The sequence below is a fragment of the Ammodytes marinus genome, assembly GCF_949987685.1.
Source record: "Ammodytes marinus genome assembly, chromosome: 4".
In the NCBI taxonomy this organism is placed as follows: Eukaryota; Metazoa; Chordata; class Actinopteri; order Uranoscopiformes; family Ammodytidae; genus Ammodytes; species Ammodytes marinus.
In genome coordinates this window covers 33,344,835-33,359,977 of record NC_137233.1, presented here as the reverse complement: position 1 = coordinate 33,359,977, position 15,143 = coordinate 33,344,835, and the positions used below count along the sequence as shown (strand labels likewise).

The following is a 15,143-nucleotide window of genomic DNA, read 5'->3' as shown; positions in this document are numbered from 1 at the left end:
GCACATCCCAGATTCGTAACACACTTTCTGTTCCAAATGTGTAGTTTCAAGTAATACGTGTTATGACTATATTATTTAGTAAACATTGTAGATCTTATGTGTATTCTTGATCATTTATTTGATCAGATAAATGCTCAAATATCCATGGTACCTACCTTCTTTAAATGTGTATACAGTCCTTTAATGTGTTGAGTGAAGTAGTTGTTGCTTTCAGAAATGACACTAGATGGCATAATAGCACACAGATAACCTGAGTCTGTCTGCACCTGGTATGTGCTGTATGTGGCCACAAGATGGCAGTGCAAAACAATGTAATATTATTTTTGATCCACTACTACAGTAACAGTACCATCCATTCATCTGTCAATGTTACCAAAGACGACCATTCATTTGATGCATTGTGAATATACGGAAAGCTGTATAATTAAGATTACATGTATCATAGTTGACCAAAATCCCTCCACCCTACTTTCACACTCAGACACAGTGTTTGAATCATACTGAGACATTTATTTATGCATGTATGTTTTTCCATTTAGACTGAATGCAAGTACAGCAAATACACACCACCAAGCACTAGGGGGGAATGTAAAGCAAAACATGTCACTGCCTTGAGAACTGAAGGTGGAGGCTAAACGGGAGCAGTTGGATGCTCTTCATGGGTGGGTATAAATAAAAAATATGATATCCATAATCTGTACTATGCTGTTTTTTTATGTCAATGGGGCCAATAAATGCTTTTTCAGCTCACGGAGGACTAGCAGTCCCAGATTCTGAGAGTCTTAATTGTCACTACATCCAAAATCACATTCCTTACAAAGACAGTCATTCACTTTCATGACAGCTCCTCTGAACCTTGGACTGAGAGGAGACATAATATGCCTATAGTGATTAACGGCACTTTCAGTTTGAGCACTGATAACGTTGGCTCCATGCTCCCATAACACCACTCCAAACACAAGGCAACCCCCCCCCCCCCCCGTTCATGGGGCATTTCCCCCCCCCCCCTGGATTATACTCACTGCCTCATCCCTTGAACCTATAAAGACATATATCTGCTCCTGTCCGTTTCTACATTAGTTAGCATGGCAATTTGGTAAGCCTCAGCTTATCTTCTAAACAAACGGTATATTATTTTTATTATTTTAACTGTGTAGTGCCAGTGAGTCAATGTACTGATTGTTTTTGTTATTGTCTCTGGCATAAAGATGTGTATGTTGTACGGGATTATACAAAGTGGATGGATATTCACCATCTCGCCCACAGTTCCCAATTCTCTGTTTTCTTATGGTCGTTTGTCTTCTATCAGTAGTGTGTCCAACACAGAAAAGACAGGCCATTTGTCTCCCCATAACAGTTTACAGTATTTCTTTGCTGCTTAAAAAAAACTGCGAACAAGTGCCTTCACAACAGTCCAGTGTCGTATGACCAGAAAATAAAAAATTAATATAACAAGAGCAAAATAGAATATACAAATGATCAGTTTGGGAATCTCTCAATTGTCCTTATGACATATGAACAGCAGTTCAACAGTTTTCAAGTCAGGGGGGGGGGGGGGAGGGGGCGGGAGGACAAGACAAAAGCCATGGTCACAAGTGTTTTAAACGCTCCTTTGCTGAGCTCAGTGTTATAGGTTTTGGTAACGCATGAGAGTTCACAGTTTTCTCCCTTTAGGACAGGACATAAGGATAATGCAAATTATTGCAAATCTCAACAAGCAGTGCACTCCACCGCTTCAGGTTAACACTAGCACAGAGTTAACGATGATGATGGTGAAACATGGGTCAGGCTCCGTCAGAAGGGATTCTTGAGTGTGATATGTGATGCATAGTATAGTATTATTAAAGGTCATCCAGGAGAGATATACGCTTCACATTGCGTCACATTTTTGAGTCTCTTTGAGGGCTTTGTCTGGAAGGGGGACGGGGGAGGAAGAGCACAGGCCTCACATTCACCACGCCTATAAATACAATTACAAACTCATACACCATAACTTCAGAGTTGATCCGAAAAAAAACAATAAAAAAGTACCCATGTCAATCTTGTGGTTGTGAACGTGTCAGGCTGTGTGTGAGTGTGTGAGTGTGTGTGTGTGTGTGTGTGTGTGTGTGTGTGTGTGTGTGTGTGTGTGTGTGTGTGTGTGTGTGTGTGTACAAGTGTTTCAAAACTGGAAAATCTAATGTTCTTCTTAATCACTTTTCTAAGTTGCAGTGTGAAGCTTCTATACTATAATTCAACCAAATGACTGTTGTCATGTGAAAGGTGTTGCTCATAGTAACAAATCCACAGATTTGACAGATTAGACATTGTCTAAGTTTCCCCCAGGGCTACATATCACATTAGCCACTTTAAGCCTGTCCTCTTGGTTTTGTTTCACATTGGTTCTCTCACTTCATCATCATCATTTAGAAGCTTAAGAGTCAAACAAAGACTTCCAGTCACCAGCTGGCCCACACACAACTACCTTTCAAATCTTCAGTGTGCCTATTGTGTGTGATATGGTCAGATATCCAGGTAAACAAATCATCAAGCAAAGTGAAAAAAATCCACAAACACAAAAAAAACATATAAACTCTGTTTCAACATCGCTGTCAATAAAATCAAGTATGAGAAAAAATATTAAACATATCACATGTCTGAAAAGTATTAGATAAAACATTATTTATATTAAAATTTCCATAAAAATCCTTATAACTTTGCCCAAAAATGTGTGACCAGCATTTCCTTTCGTACGTAGACGAGGCGAGGTGACTCCAAAATAGAAAGTAAGAGTGAGCGGGGCTAAGTGTTGTGTGTATGTTGGAGATATGTCCCTCTTCAGCCATGAAGACCACCGTGTGTCCACAACTCATTAGCCCAGTGTCTTTTTGTAGTTTCTCCATTGGTGGTCGGTCCCGTCATCTTCAGAGCTTAATATGGATTTCAAATGTGGACATATCGGTGTATTGTTTTTTTTTTTTTTTTTCGTTTTTTTTTTCATTCCCTCTGCTATTTTGTAATTGAATCATGCAGATTATTATCATCTGATATTATTTTATTTTCTTCAACAAGCGAACACTGGACATAAATTAGATCCTCTATAGATAAAAATGTAAAAAGCTAATAAGACAGCTGTTGATTATACTGAAGGTAGTCACAGCCAAGAGTGGGAACCACAGGGGGATAAAAAGGCTACCACTAATAGCCCACTTGGCACCAACCTCCCCAACCCCCAAACAGCACAGTCCACATCCTTAACTCAACCCTTATCCGTCTCATAATATTATATGTACAGTAGCACAGGGCAAGATGTTTGGGACCTTAAAATAGAAGGAAGGAATTTGCAAAGGGAAAGGGGTTTGAGAAATCACTCATGACGTTCAGTAAATTCAAATGAGTCAAAGTGTAGAGGTTAAATAACTTGCAAGTAAAGGTTCAGAAGTAAATTCAAAATAGCAACAGTTGTGACCGGCAACCACTTTCAATCTTGCGTCGCACCGCTTGGTTCAAGCAAGTGGTGTCCAGTAGAAGACGTTACTTGTTCCATAAGGGGGTGGAGGGAGGGGTCAGGACAGGATAGGGTGGACCGGTTTGGGGCGGAGGCCGAGTCACAGTTGGTTTGTCTAAAGGGCCAGCAGCAGCAGTTTGTTGTGGTGTGGGTGTGTGTACACAGGCGGGGTGGAGAGGCCTCATATCCAGGTTGGTGGTGTACTTCAGGGCGGGGCAGGAGAGACACACAGCTCCTCTCCCTTCTCCCATCCCCCTGTCTCAGGAGCCACCGTGACCCATCAGGACTGCAAAGAGACAACAACACACAGATATGTTGTCAGGAAAGAACGTAGACACATACAGGCTACGTTTGTGTTTTCTTATGGTCATTTTGCATCTCTTTGCAGTTGTTGGCGTCTCTCTTAGTTGTCAATGTCCCACAAAAAAAACAGGCAGACATTCTAAGTAGAATGATTGAAAGTCACTCTCAGTAGTTGTTCCATGTCCTAGTAACCTGCACTGCAACATTAAAAGGTTTCATACCTGTGCATTCTGCTGCTGCTCCTCAGTGGGAGACTCGGTTTCCCTGATCACCACTGCTTTTGTCACCAGCATGTCGGGGTGCTGCTGTTTGGCCTCCTGGATGGCCATGGCCAGAGCCTGGGGACGCCAAGAGTCAAAGCATGGCTCAAACACTGCACATATCAGCTGCCTGTGCCTGATGGTACGTTATGACTAGGGCTGTAACGATACACCAATTCACCATTCGATTTGTATCACCATTTTTGACCCACGATTCGATACATAGAACAACTTTTTTAAATTTTAAAAGCATTTTTATTAAATAAAATGTATAATAAAATGTAACTTAAAGCAGCTCCGAGTAACATTTAAATATCTTTTAAACAGCCTCATGTTTCCTCTGATAATCATAAATTACCTTTAACAGCAAACGAGACCATCAGTGCAAAAAAATACGTTTTTATATAGTTTTTATTACTGCTATTGGTCTGGTCGCACACCCAGTCCGATTTTCGGTTCACGCGTGCAGGCTCTATGGTCACATATCCTATTGGTCGCAGATTTCAGTGTGGCGCTGCAACGCGATTTGAGAAGCCTATCCCTCCAGGTGAGGGAAGGGGAGCGGGAGCTTTGTTTGAGACAGTTATTTGTCGTCATAATGACTGATAACGGGGCTGAACCATCAAAGAAAAAAAAGAGAATGTAATGAAGAAAAGCTAAAAGGGAGAGTGATATAGGCTACGGGCGGGACGAGGGCGTTTGCCAAGCAACGTGTATACAAAAAACTAGACTGCAGTGTTTACTCCTAAATGAATGAGCGGTTGGTACTAACACAAAGTTTGCTTTGCTTCACCATCATCAGATAACCATTATCTGAAATAGTCATTATTTACAACAACATAAACACATTACCTCATCGTGATCCATACTAACTGCTGTCTCTCGTTCATTCGCTTTCTGTGAGGACACGTAATCTTTCAGCTCCGTGAGAGAGAGTAGTTAGGTGACGCTGCTGCATCAACTCATTGCAATCAGGTGTCTGTAGCACTGACTGGCATTAGTTGATGCAGTGTCAAAACCACTCTCACAGAGCCGAAAAGAGTCCTCACACTTTCAACACCCGGACATGCACTATATTGCGCCCTTCTCAGTTCACACTCGCAAGCCTGGCACGAGCTAGAAAACAGCTTTGCGACAGCGGGCGTCGTAAAAATACTACCGCTTTTGTCCAAAGGGGACGCCAACGTGCCATGTTCCTCGTAGTGGCTTTAATGTAACATTTAATAACAAGTAACCTGAACAGATTTGAACACAAAGAACAATATAAGCAAAGTGAATAAATAAATAAATAAATAACAACCATTTGACCATTTCTCTCTTCTCGGTAACAAAATAATCCAGTTGTAAAAAAAAAAAAAATAATTAACTGTGCTGTGAATCAAGTTAGAAAGCAAATAAACACTTAACAGCATCCTTCACCACACCTGATTGGTTGATTGAAGACGAGAGTTAAGAAAGAATACAAAAATAAACGCGATTCTGCTTTCTCACAACCGCGATACAGGATCGTGGCTCTGTGTATGGCGATTTTGTCTTCGATGCGCATATCGTTACAGCCCTAGTTATGTCTTATTGGTCATCCACTGTGTAGGACTGTTCTCCTCACCTGATGCTGGTCCACATCATCGTCTCCTGTGATTATGATCCTCTTCTCTATTCTGGTCTCTGAGAAGCCTCCTTTCACAGTCTGCATACGGACGGAAATACATGTAATCAATCAGAGGTCCATTCATAACAATTACTCATTCCACTTAATGGACGACAGATGTGGTAATCAAATGTATCGTAGTAGTCAAAACAACTCGTTACTTTGATGTCTTTGAACTGATAACTAGAAAATCATGTTTTTTCATCACTTTACAATTCATACTATTTTTTCAGAAAACCCTCAGGCATTAAGGACATGCATCCTAGATTGCCATAGTCATCAATGGGTTAAGAGGAAGAGTATGTCAGTCTGAATGATCACAGAACAGCAGAAAACAGAGAGCCGAAAAAAACTCTTACTGCAAATAAGGAGAGAGTGGAATGTCAGAAAATTGGGATTAATTTATTTTACAGATCGTTCTCGCAGTGCGTAACGTGACATTATAAAGCAATTAAAGGTTGAACTCGGATTTAAACAGTACACCATTTAGCCTAGTTGATAATCCTACACTTAAGAATCTGATTTAAGTCTGACATTGTCCCCTAATGAATAGCATAGCATAGCCTATGTGGAAAATCACTTTAGTTTTGGGCCACTGTCTACATTAAAATTAATACCATTTTGATTTTGATTTAGGCTAATAGCCCTTTATTTGCATCTTATAAATACCATTAAAATAAATAGCCTATATACAAAACCTGCAGTCTGTATTTTTCGGACAAATATGAATCTACTGTGAGAAGCTTAACCTGCGAGTCTGCAACGATGTCCGAACTGTGACAGCTGTCACCTGTCACGTCCCAACTGTAATCGCTACTGATGAAAAGAAAGAAGCCCACAGTGAAATAATGTTGCAACCTGTGATTTTATAGAACGCTTCATTAAGAGCCAGTGTGTGTAGATCGCCAGGTAAAATCATTTGAGGTGAGAGCATAGAGTGGCGCTGCGTACAGTAGGTCTAGGCTATTTTACATTTTCTGCATCAATAACTATGCATGTGGCAAAAATCCGCAGCGCGATGTTACAGTTCACTCTAATGTAAGCCTTATGTCACGATTTCCAAATGTGTAGTTTCCTCAAAGGGCAGCGCTCTAAGAGCCGAATTTAAGCTCAAACTCTGGAACAAAAACTGGTATGAGCAGGTTAGCCGTGCAGCCTCTGTTACCACGGTGATCTAGCCAGGTAGAAAGAGAGCCACCTTTCGTGATACTGAAAACTCTGGCTTTAGACTCAACAGACCTCGCTCAGCCCTTAATCTCGCCTCGTAGTATACCCCCCAGGCTCCAGTTATTATAGCCTAGTGTAACCATGGGAAACAGATGTGGCATTACCTTAGTTACTTGAGTTGTGGTTGCTGAGGTGACGCCCTCAGCGGTGATGGTCAGTGGGGACACAACAGACTCCCTCTCCACGGTGGCAGCTTTCATCTACAGCACATACAATGGGGAGGGGAGGATATTATAGTAGGCTCTTGAATATGAGTGAAGATTATCAGAGCTCATGGATCACAATACAGATATCGTTAGCCTCGTAGCACAACTGCCTAAATCATATTTTCTCATACTCTACTTTTACTCTACATCTACTCTATTCTATATCTACTCTACTCTACATCTACTTTTCGTTAGCCTAATAGCATAAATGCCTAAGTTATGTTTTAAGGGTTATAGAGTAGGGTAAAGTAGATGTAGAGTAGATGTAGAATAGAGTAGATGTAGAGTAAAAGTAGAGTAGAGTAAATATGATTTAGGCAATTATGCTATGAGGCTAACGATATGTTCTTTTCTAACAAAATTCACTGCTACACAAGGAAACAAGCAACAGCACAGTGGCTTTTTCACACTGATGCATTCCTTTGGTAAATATACTTACAGGGGAGCCATTTTCTTTGAGGGCAGCAGGAGCCTCCCGTGGGCTCTTGGCTCCAAAGTTCTGAAGGAGGGAGAAAAAGCGTCCAACTTACAGTCATAATGTTATTATTAAAGCTGCAGTGTGTATTCTAGGATTGTTGTGGTGTCATCTGGTGTCTCTATCCCACCGTTTGGAGAATTTACAAAAGCTACGTTGGCATTAAAGGACCAATAAGCTAAAGATGGCATCATCCAGGACTGCCTCAAGTCTTTCTACAATATCAAGTGATGAGGTGAAATTGTATATCTTTTTTATCTTCTTTTATTTATACTGGAGAGATCAATTGAGGGATGACCCTCATTTCCAATGATGTCGAGTCAAAAACAACAATGCATACACAATATACAATGGTAAATACATCAAATACACTAAAACATTTAGACAGCGATCTAGAGTGGCAGCAATTAAAATGAAATGGGTGAAAGTACAATATAACCCAATTAAAACAGTTACAGGTAGATTTTGGCAGATTTAAGATAATATGTCTAAATGTGTTAAAGGATATGAAGGCATTTATTTATTGTAAGCATTTTTATAATAATAATAATTATTATATGTATTTAGTTATAGTAGGCTACTTCGTCTTCCTTTTCCAACTTCCAAATGTAATAACGTGAGCATCTGAATCAGCAATGATCAGTTAAAGTATTCTAACATATCCATGAGCTGCTTACTAGTCATACTAGCTGTAGCAACTAAAACCCACGCTGAATTGAGCAATGTCGAAATGGAGCAATGTAACATGGGAAAAGGATTCTATTAAACTGACAATCAAACCCACAACAGTGTGTGTATACTCGGTGGGCTGTTTATAAAAGGCTATCCTCAAGCTGAACTAATTCCGTTTTATTCCAGTCTGGTGGCAGTGCTACCCAAAAGCAAAAAAAGCCTGCCAGTCTGCCACTGACAGGCAGACAGCTGGCAGCAGCAAAGCCTTTGTGCTGTGGTCTACTAACTCCACAGACGTGACACGGCTCCCCCTGCTGGCTGAATAATGTTAATGCTGAGGATCTTTGTCTGCCTTGTACCATGACATCATCCTCATGTGCTGCAGGTACACACACATGTATGCACACGCACACACACACACACACACATGTATGCACACGCGCGCGCACACACACACACACACACACACAACTGCATCTTAATCTGACATCTTAGGGTAAAATAATCAACTAAACACTGATCCGGCACTTCAAAGACACCCTCTCTACCATTGCCTGAGTTCATCCACAGCATTACCTGAATGGTGCACGGCATAGATTACATTTTAATAAGGCACCTGTGGGAGAGCCAGCCAGCCAGCATTCAACCTCTTTGCCTCTGGAGATGAGTAGAATCCGCACCTGCTTTCTTCATCCCCATTAATACACTCTCAATGCTTTAATCACTCTATAATGATGCTATTATGTATTTCCCTGTGCCTCCTTCTCTAATCAAGAACAACTCCACAGCTCTGCAAAAGCATTCGACTCTTCATTAGAAGAGTGCTTTCATTTGGTGACTGATGAAATTGATCTTGTGACCATCACTGTCCTCACTTCCCCTTTCTACAAAAAAACTGTAACTATAGGCCTATCTTTTCTCTTCCTGTCCTCTCTTCTTGATGGACTTAAAGCAAATCTTATTTTAGAAATATGTGTTGTTGTTTGACGTACAGTAAAGCACACAGCAGCTTTTAGGTATGATGGACCAATGTTTTTTCCATTGTTGTAGACAGTTTGTTTTCACCCAGAAGGAGGCGTGGCCAGGAAGTGACATAGCCTACACCCTACAGGCTACTCTCATGTATAGTCCAAACTGGCACTGTATTGATCAGTCAGATATGAGAGAGATATCAATGGTCTCCTCTGATTCTCAGCAAGAAAGCTAATACAGTTTGGCAAAAAGTCAAACTATCCCTTTAAATGTTATCTGAATCAGTGGATTAGCAGCTGTTGAGACCTGTGATAGAATGCATGTCTATATAGTCATTGAAGGGAAAAACTAAACTCAGCTCAGTTAGAATTTACAGCCACATATTTTATGTTTAGCTTGGTTCACATGACTCCTGTATGAAATGTTGCTTTTACCTGTGGTGAGACATCTGTGATGTTGTGGTGGATCTCTGAGCCGTTTGTATGCGTCTCAGACTTGGAGTCTGCCCTCTTTAGCATATGCGCCATATTAACAGCACTGGGGTCTTTCTTTGCCACAGGAGGCTGTTTTAAATCACAAACGGTAGATCAAAGTCAGAAAACATTGACAAGCAGATCCTTCACAGCAAGACCTCTAAAGGGACCGTGGAAAAATAAATATGGCACATTGCTTCCAAGCATTTGAACATTGTTAACCGAAAAAAGAACAAACACTGAAATACAATTTGTTTCTGGAGTGTTGTGCCTGATGACAACATGCAAATGATAATGCAGGGGGAACATAAACAACGATGCATCAGAGTAAAAAAAAAGAAAAAAGATTCATTAATGCATCAACAAAAAGAATAATACATGTTACACGTTTGGAACAACATTAAGCCAAGACACTGCAGGTGGGTAAGGTACAATGTTTAACTTATTTATATAGTATGAAAGAAGACATGTTATGGAAGAGAGAGAGAGAGAGAGAGAGATAGAGTATGAAAGAAGACATGTTATGGAAGAGAGAGGGAGAGAGAGATAGAGTATGAAAGAAGACATGTTATGGAAGAGAGAGGGAGAGAGAGATAGAGTATGAAAGAAGACATGTTATGGAAGAGAGAGGGAGAGAGAGATAGAGTATGAAAGAAGACATGTTATGGAAGCTAAATAGACATACACATTTCAAAATGTACCAGTCCCAGAGTAAACACAGTTTTTCCCTGCAGTGTCTCACCTTAAACATGAACATAAAGTAACACAATTCAAACGATGGGAAACGGTCCAACAATGGTCCAAACAATAAAACAATAACACTGTGGGGTGATTACGGCATCAGGTCCAGCCAGGCAGGGAGGGTAAATCCAGTGGGGTGAAGATGATGAGGGGATGATGAAGGATCTTGTCTACCTCATGATGTGCTGCCATCTCAGGCAGCTTGTCCTCTATGGGAGACTTGTCCCTGGAGCCCATCAGACGGGCAGAGTAGAACCTGGACGTCTCCTCGAAGTCTGGCCTGCCCACCTCGGGCTGCTGGCGCTCCCTCTCTCCTCCTCCGAGCTCCGAGGTCCCCCTGGAGAGCTCTTCCCCGCCCGAGTGGAGGTCCATGAGCACAGTGAAGTCCACCTCGGCCTCCAGGCTGGACGTGGAGCTCACGGTCATGCTGGAGCACTTGCGCTCGATGCCCAGCGGGGTCTCCCTCATGCAGGCCAGGGTGTCCCGCTCCTGCTCCTCATCCTCCGAGGTCAGGGCCGGTGGGTGCCTCATGTCCCCGAGATCCTTCTAACACACATAGCATTCACAGCACCACTCTAAGGTTACACAACTCTGGAGATAGATGGATGATGACGGCGACAATATGGAATTGGATGGAAATATCATCCAAATGTTTAAAGGATAGAGATACATGGAGGATAAGAAATCAAATTATACATGCAGTGTGTTCGGACTGTATAAGGTAGAAAATCATAGGGCAGGTGATTCATGTCACAGATGAAAAGCTGTAGGACTGATTGGGGTTAGAACAGTGGCTGTCAAACTAAGGGTTGGGACATATCAAGTGCTTGCATGATAAATATGAGGTTGTTGGTGCAATCCTAAAATAAATACAATATTATGGATATTAATATTATATGTTTTAAAGGCTTAAATGCAGGGAGTGAATGTCGTCAAAACCAAGTTAAGACCTGAATCTGACTTTTTGATGTGTTTTACTATTGGGGGAAAAAATGATGCCATATACTGTATAATATACAGTATATGGCATCATTGTAAATTAGAACAGGTGTTGACATTTTGGATTTTACAACAGATTTTTCTTAACGTGCCAATATATTCATCATTACATTTTTTGGGGACATTTTCAATGTTTTTTTATAGTGCAGAGACAGAGATGAAATGGCGCAAAGATGGGAATGACATGCAGAGAACCGACCACGGATCTGACTCGAACCGGGTCTGCTGCGAGGACTGAGCCTCATGAGGGGAAGCTTTAACCACGACACCACGAGCGCCCCATATTCATTGTTTAGTTCATTAATCCACATAACTAAATGGGAAGAGCTAAATCCCACAGTGGTAATGCTAACTGGCTTAGCAGATCTCAGTATAGCTGCTTTCTCTGCGGTTGACTAGTGCTAAGATGTGGTGTTATTGAGCTATACACCTTTAGAGGGTGGTAGGATGTCCTAGATGAAGAATGTCCGACTAGTAACCCTGAGGTCTCTGGTTGGATCCCCGGCACCGGACAGGAGGGTGTTACTTGTCATTTTGTGAATTTTTAAAAACCTTTTATTCTCAACTTCATAGCTTCTGCCGACTCAACTCTGCCTTGGGAGGTGACAAGTTTGGACAAGGAAAAAACTGTTTGGTTGAAGTGACATGCAAGGGGAGTCAGAAATAAAACAGCTCTCCTCAAAAGGGCCAAAACGCTTTGCAACTATTGAATAACAATGGAGGAGCTCATGAGGCAGTCAATTGAATGTAATGCTACTTGTATTAACAGGTATACTACATAAGTAGATCACACAAAACAACTGACTTGTGTCATCAAAAGGCAAGCACAAGGGATTCTGTTTACAACACATTTTCATTCAAACATCATGATGTGGGCAACTGAAGAGCCAGTGTAAAGTAACACACTTCAGCCTTTTATAGCTCTAGGCTATTATACATATATCAGGAGGAACAGGTGCGGTCAGTAAGGAGGCATGCAGTCTGCCTGGGAGGAGTGCAGAGGCGAAAAAAGATGATGAGTTGAGCATAAAAAAAAAGTAAATAGAAATCATTAACCTTGAAATCAGCAAGCGGCTCTTCATAAATGGCAGGAGTAGAGACAGGCTCCTGCAGGGGGAGGCAGAGGAAAGAGCAGAGAGAGAGAGAGAGAGAGAGAGAGAGAGAGAGAGAGAGAGAGAGAGGGAGAGAGAGAGGGAGAGAGAGAGAGAGCATCCAAAGGTTAGCACAAGCTGACGTGAACCAGTGGAACCAAAGGCCACCACATAAAACTCTTGACAGCACACAATATTTCCCCTCCGAACCTAAACTGTGATCCTTGTTTATTGCTCAGTGAGGCTTCAAATTCAAACATAGCCACACATTCCATAGCTGAATATGCAGTGTGTCTAATGTCTTTTAAATGACTTAAATGACCTCATTTAGGTGAGAAATTCAGCCAGACCAATTAAAAAGAATACAGTTTAGAGGACAGAAAAGAGGTGAGCTTTACCGCAACAAAAAAACAACATCTACAGCCAGGTGTATGAGTTAGAAGAGGCAGGACAACAGAATCATGCCAGAATCATTTTTCAGCATAGCATTTTCCTGAGAAACTGAGAAAATCGTTGCGAGACTATATGCACCTTGAATTTCAATACGGGAGTATTCAAATGTTAAAAAATATTGTTAAATGTCCAATAAAAAGGTGCTTTCCAAAGCCTGTCATAATGAGTAGTAGGTGCACACGTTTGGAGGAGATTTGGATATTTTCCCACACTCTCAAGAGTTCAATCCGATCTTGATATGATTGTCACTGGCCATGGAGAGCTTCACAGCACCTCTTCTCATGCCTATTTAATCCAATAAATGCAAGAGCTTGATTCAGATGAAAAGGTGGCAAATGATGAAAGCTGGTCCCTCCAAATCCCCTTTCATTCCGGGACCAAACACATGCAAGCTTCTTATGATACCGACGGTGAAATGAAAGCAGCAAATCTGACTGTGTGTGAGGCACCGAGCAGTGGTGTCTGCATGCTGCTCACTGCTTGCTGTATGAGACCGTTTAGCTTTCTATCATGGTGTCTTGTAAAAATGAAAAAGTTAGGGAAACCTTAAAGCTCTCAAGTGATAAGGAAAACTGCCTACATTTGAGGCAATGAATTATATTTTGTGGCAATAACTTATCATTAACCCTCATCCTACCAACCTATTTTACATACATGGACTACCGAAGGGGTCCCTGCTGAGAATAAAGTAGTGAAAAAAATATAGATTTATTTTTATTTTGGGTAACATTTAAGTTGCATGTTGTATTTGATAGATAGACACTTCAATGCCGATTGCAGCTTGTATCCCTAGTGCAATCCACATTAGAACTGTTTTACCCTTGTTTTAATCTGGTTTCATTTAGTTTTAAGTTAATTAAGTAAACATTATTTGTATCATATTCATATGTTGAGATCATCCAGAGTCATTTTGACAATATAGAATAATAATTAACCCTCCATCGTTACTTCCAAAATGTCTAAATTATGTTTTTGTTCAATGTAAAAGTAGAGAGCGGCCCTAGTCTCAGTATGAGTCCCTGTCAATATAAAGACTGAATACATTTAAATCAAGTAAAGACTTCCAATTTGTTCATAATGTAAAGTGAATGGTGTTAACATGTGTTTCATGCTATGCTCATTTCATACTGTCATATGACAGGAGGAGCAAACATGGCACTGTCTGCTGATTTGTGTCTGTCGCCTTTAGAATGACTGACAGAGTTCCCCTAAACCCATTATGGTGCGTGAGACTTTAGATTAGGATCCATGGCCAACATGACCTCAATAAATAGTTACTATAGTTCCAATAGTGTTTTAGTTGAACTAAAAACTCAAAGATGACATTTGCCTAACAATTTTAGTTTCCTTAACTTTTCATTTTTACAGTTTGAGGCATAGGAGCATAATGCATCTGATTTATGATGATTTAATATCAGCCATCTGAAGGTTTCGAGACACATTTTACATTATACTGTTGACATAAATTCATCAGCTTACAGCATTTTCTCAATCATCTGTGCTCAAACCAATTCTATACTCCATTGCCCTCTGATTACGGGGGATACTAGCTGTCTGTAACAAAGTAATGGATGGCGGTATTTCTCACCCTTTCTTCCTCATATGAGCGATATAATTTGTAACATTGGCATCCAAAATAGATTGTTTTTGCATTTGCATTTTGGATATGAGATATGAGACGGGGGAAACATCATCAGAGCGATGATAATATGTGAGCCTTTCTTTCCTTGCCACAGAGAACAACGTGAGCAGGAAAGAAATGTCTTGCTCACTCAAAACAGAGAAGGCCAAGACTCACCAACAACAACCAAAAACAGTCTATTATAAAACTTTCACAGCCATTTGTGTTGCTGTACAGATTTGCCAGGCGGTGTGGTGCAATGTGAAGGGGGTAGATTTGGTTGCCATAAGGGAAACTGTCCAAACTGTTTGATTGGTTTTTGCCACAAAACAAAGCAAAGTACCACTCCGCCTGCTCTTCACACAGGCATGGACAGGTAAAGATGGATGAGTGGTTCAAGTCACTGAAAACGTAGAAAAAAAAAAGAAAAATGGGCGTGCGAGTCTGAAGCTTGAAGCTCATGCGATGCTTTATATCCAATGACTGAATAGCAGGATGCCAAGCAGAGTTTACCG

At 40.9% G+C, this 15,143-nt stretch overlaps 1 protein-coding gene across 3 annotated transcripts in view; it reads right to left on the bottom strand.

Moving 5' to 3' along the window:
- Positions 1–1,027: 1,027 nt before the first annotated feature.
- Positions 1,028–15,143, bottom strand: part of LOC307249663 (band 4.1-like protein 1) — a 107,257-nt gene continuing 93,141 nt past the window's right edge. The window contains exons 14-21 of one of the 3 annotated variants that reach the window (XM_080026497.1): positions 12,520–12,570; positions 10,639–11,010; positions 9,685–9,813; positions 7,571–7,630; positions 7,030–7,125; positions 5,657–5,737; positions 4,012–4,128; positions 1,028–3,773 (exon numbers count right to left, since the gene is read on the bottom strand). In XM_080026497.1, the coding sequence (XP_079882623.1) occupies positions 3,768–3,773; positions 4,012–4,128; positions 5,657–5,737; positions 7,030–7,125; positions 7,571–7,630; positions 9,685–9,813; positions 10,639–11,010; positions 12,520–12,570 (912 nt within the window). In that variant the 3' untranslated portion in view covers positions 1,028–3,767. The remainder of the gene's footprint in view (positions 3,774–4,011; positions 4,129–5,656; positions 5,738–7,029; positions 7,126–7,570; positions 7,631–9,684; positions 9,814–10,638; positions 11,011–12,519; positions 12,571–15,143) is intronic. The other 2 variants (XM_080026498.1, XM_080026499.1) reach the window with 2 other exon arrangements.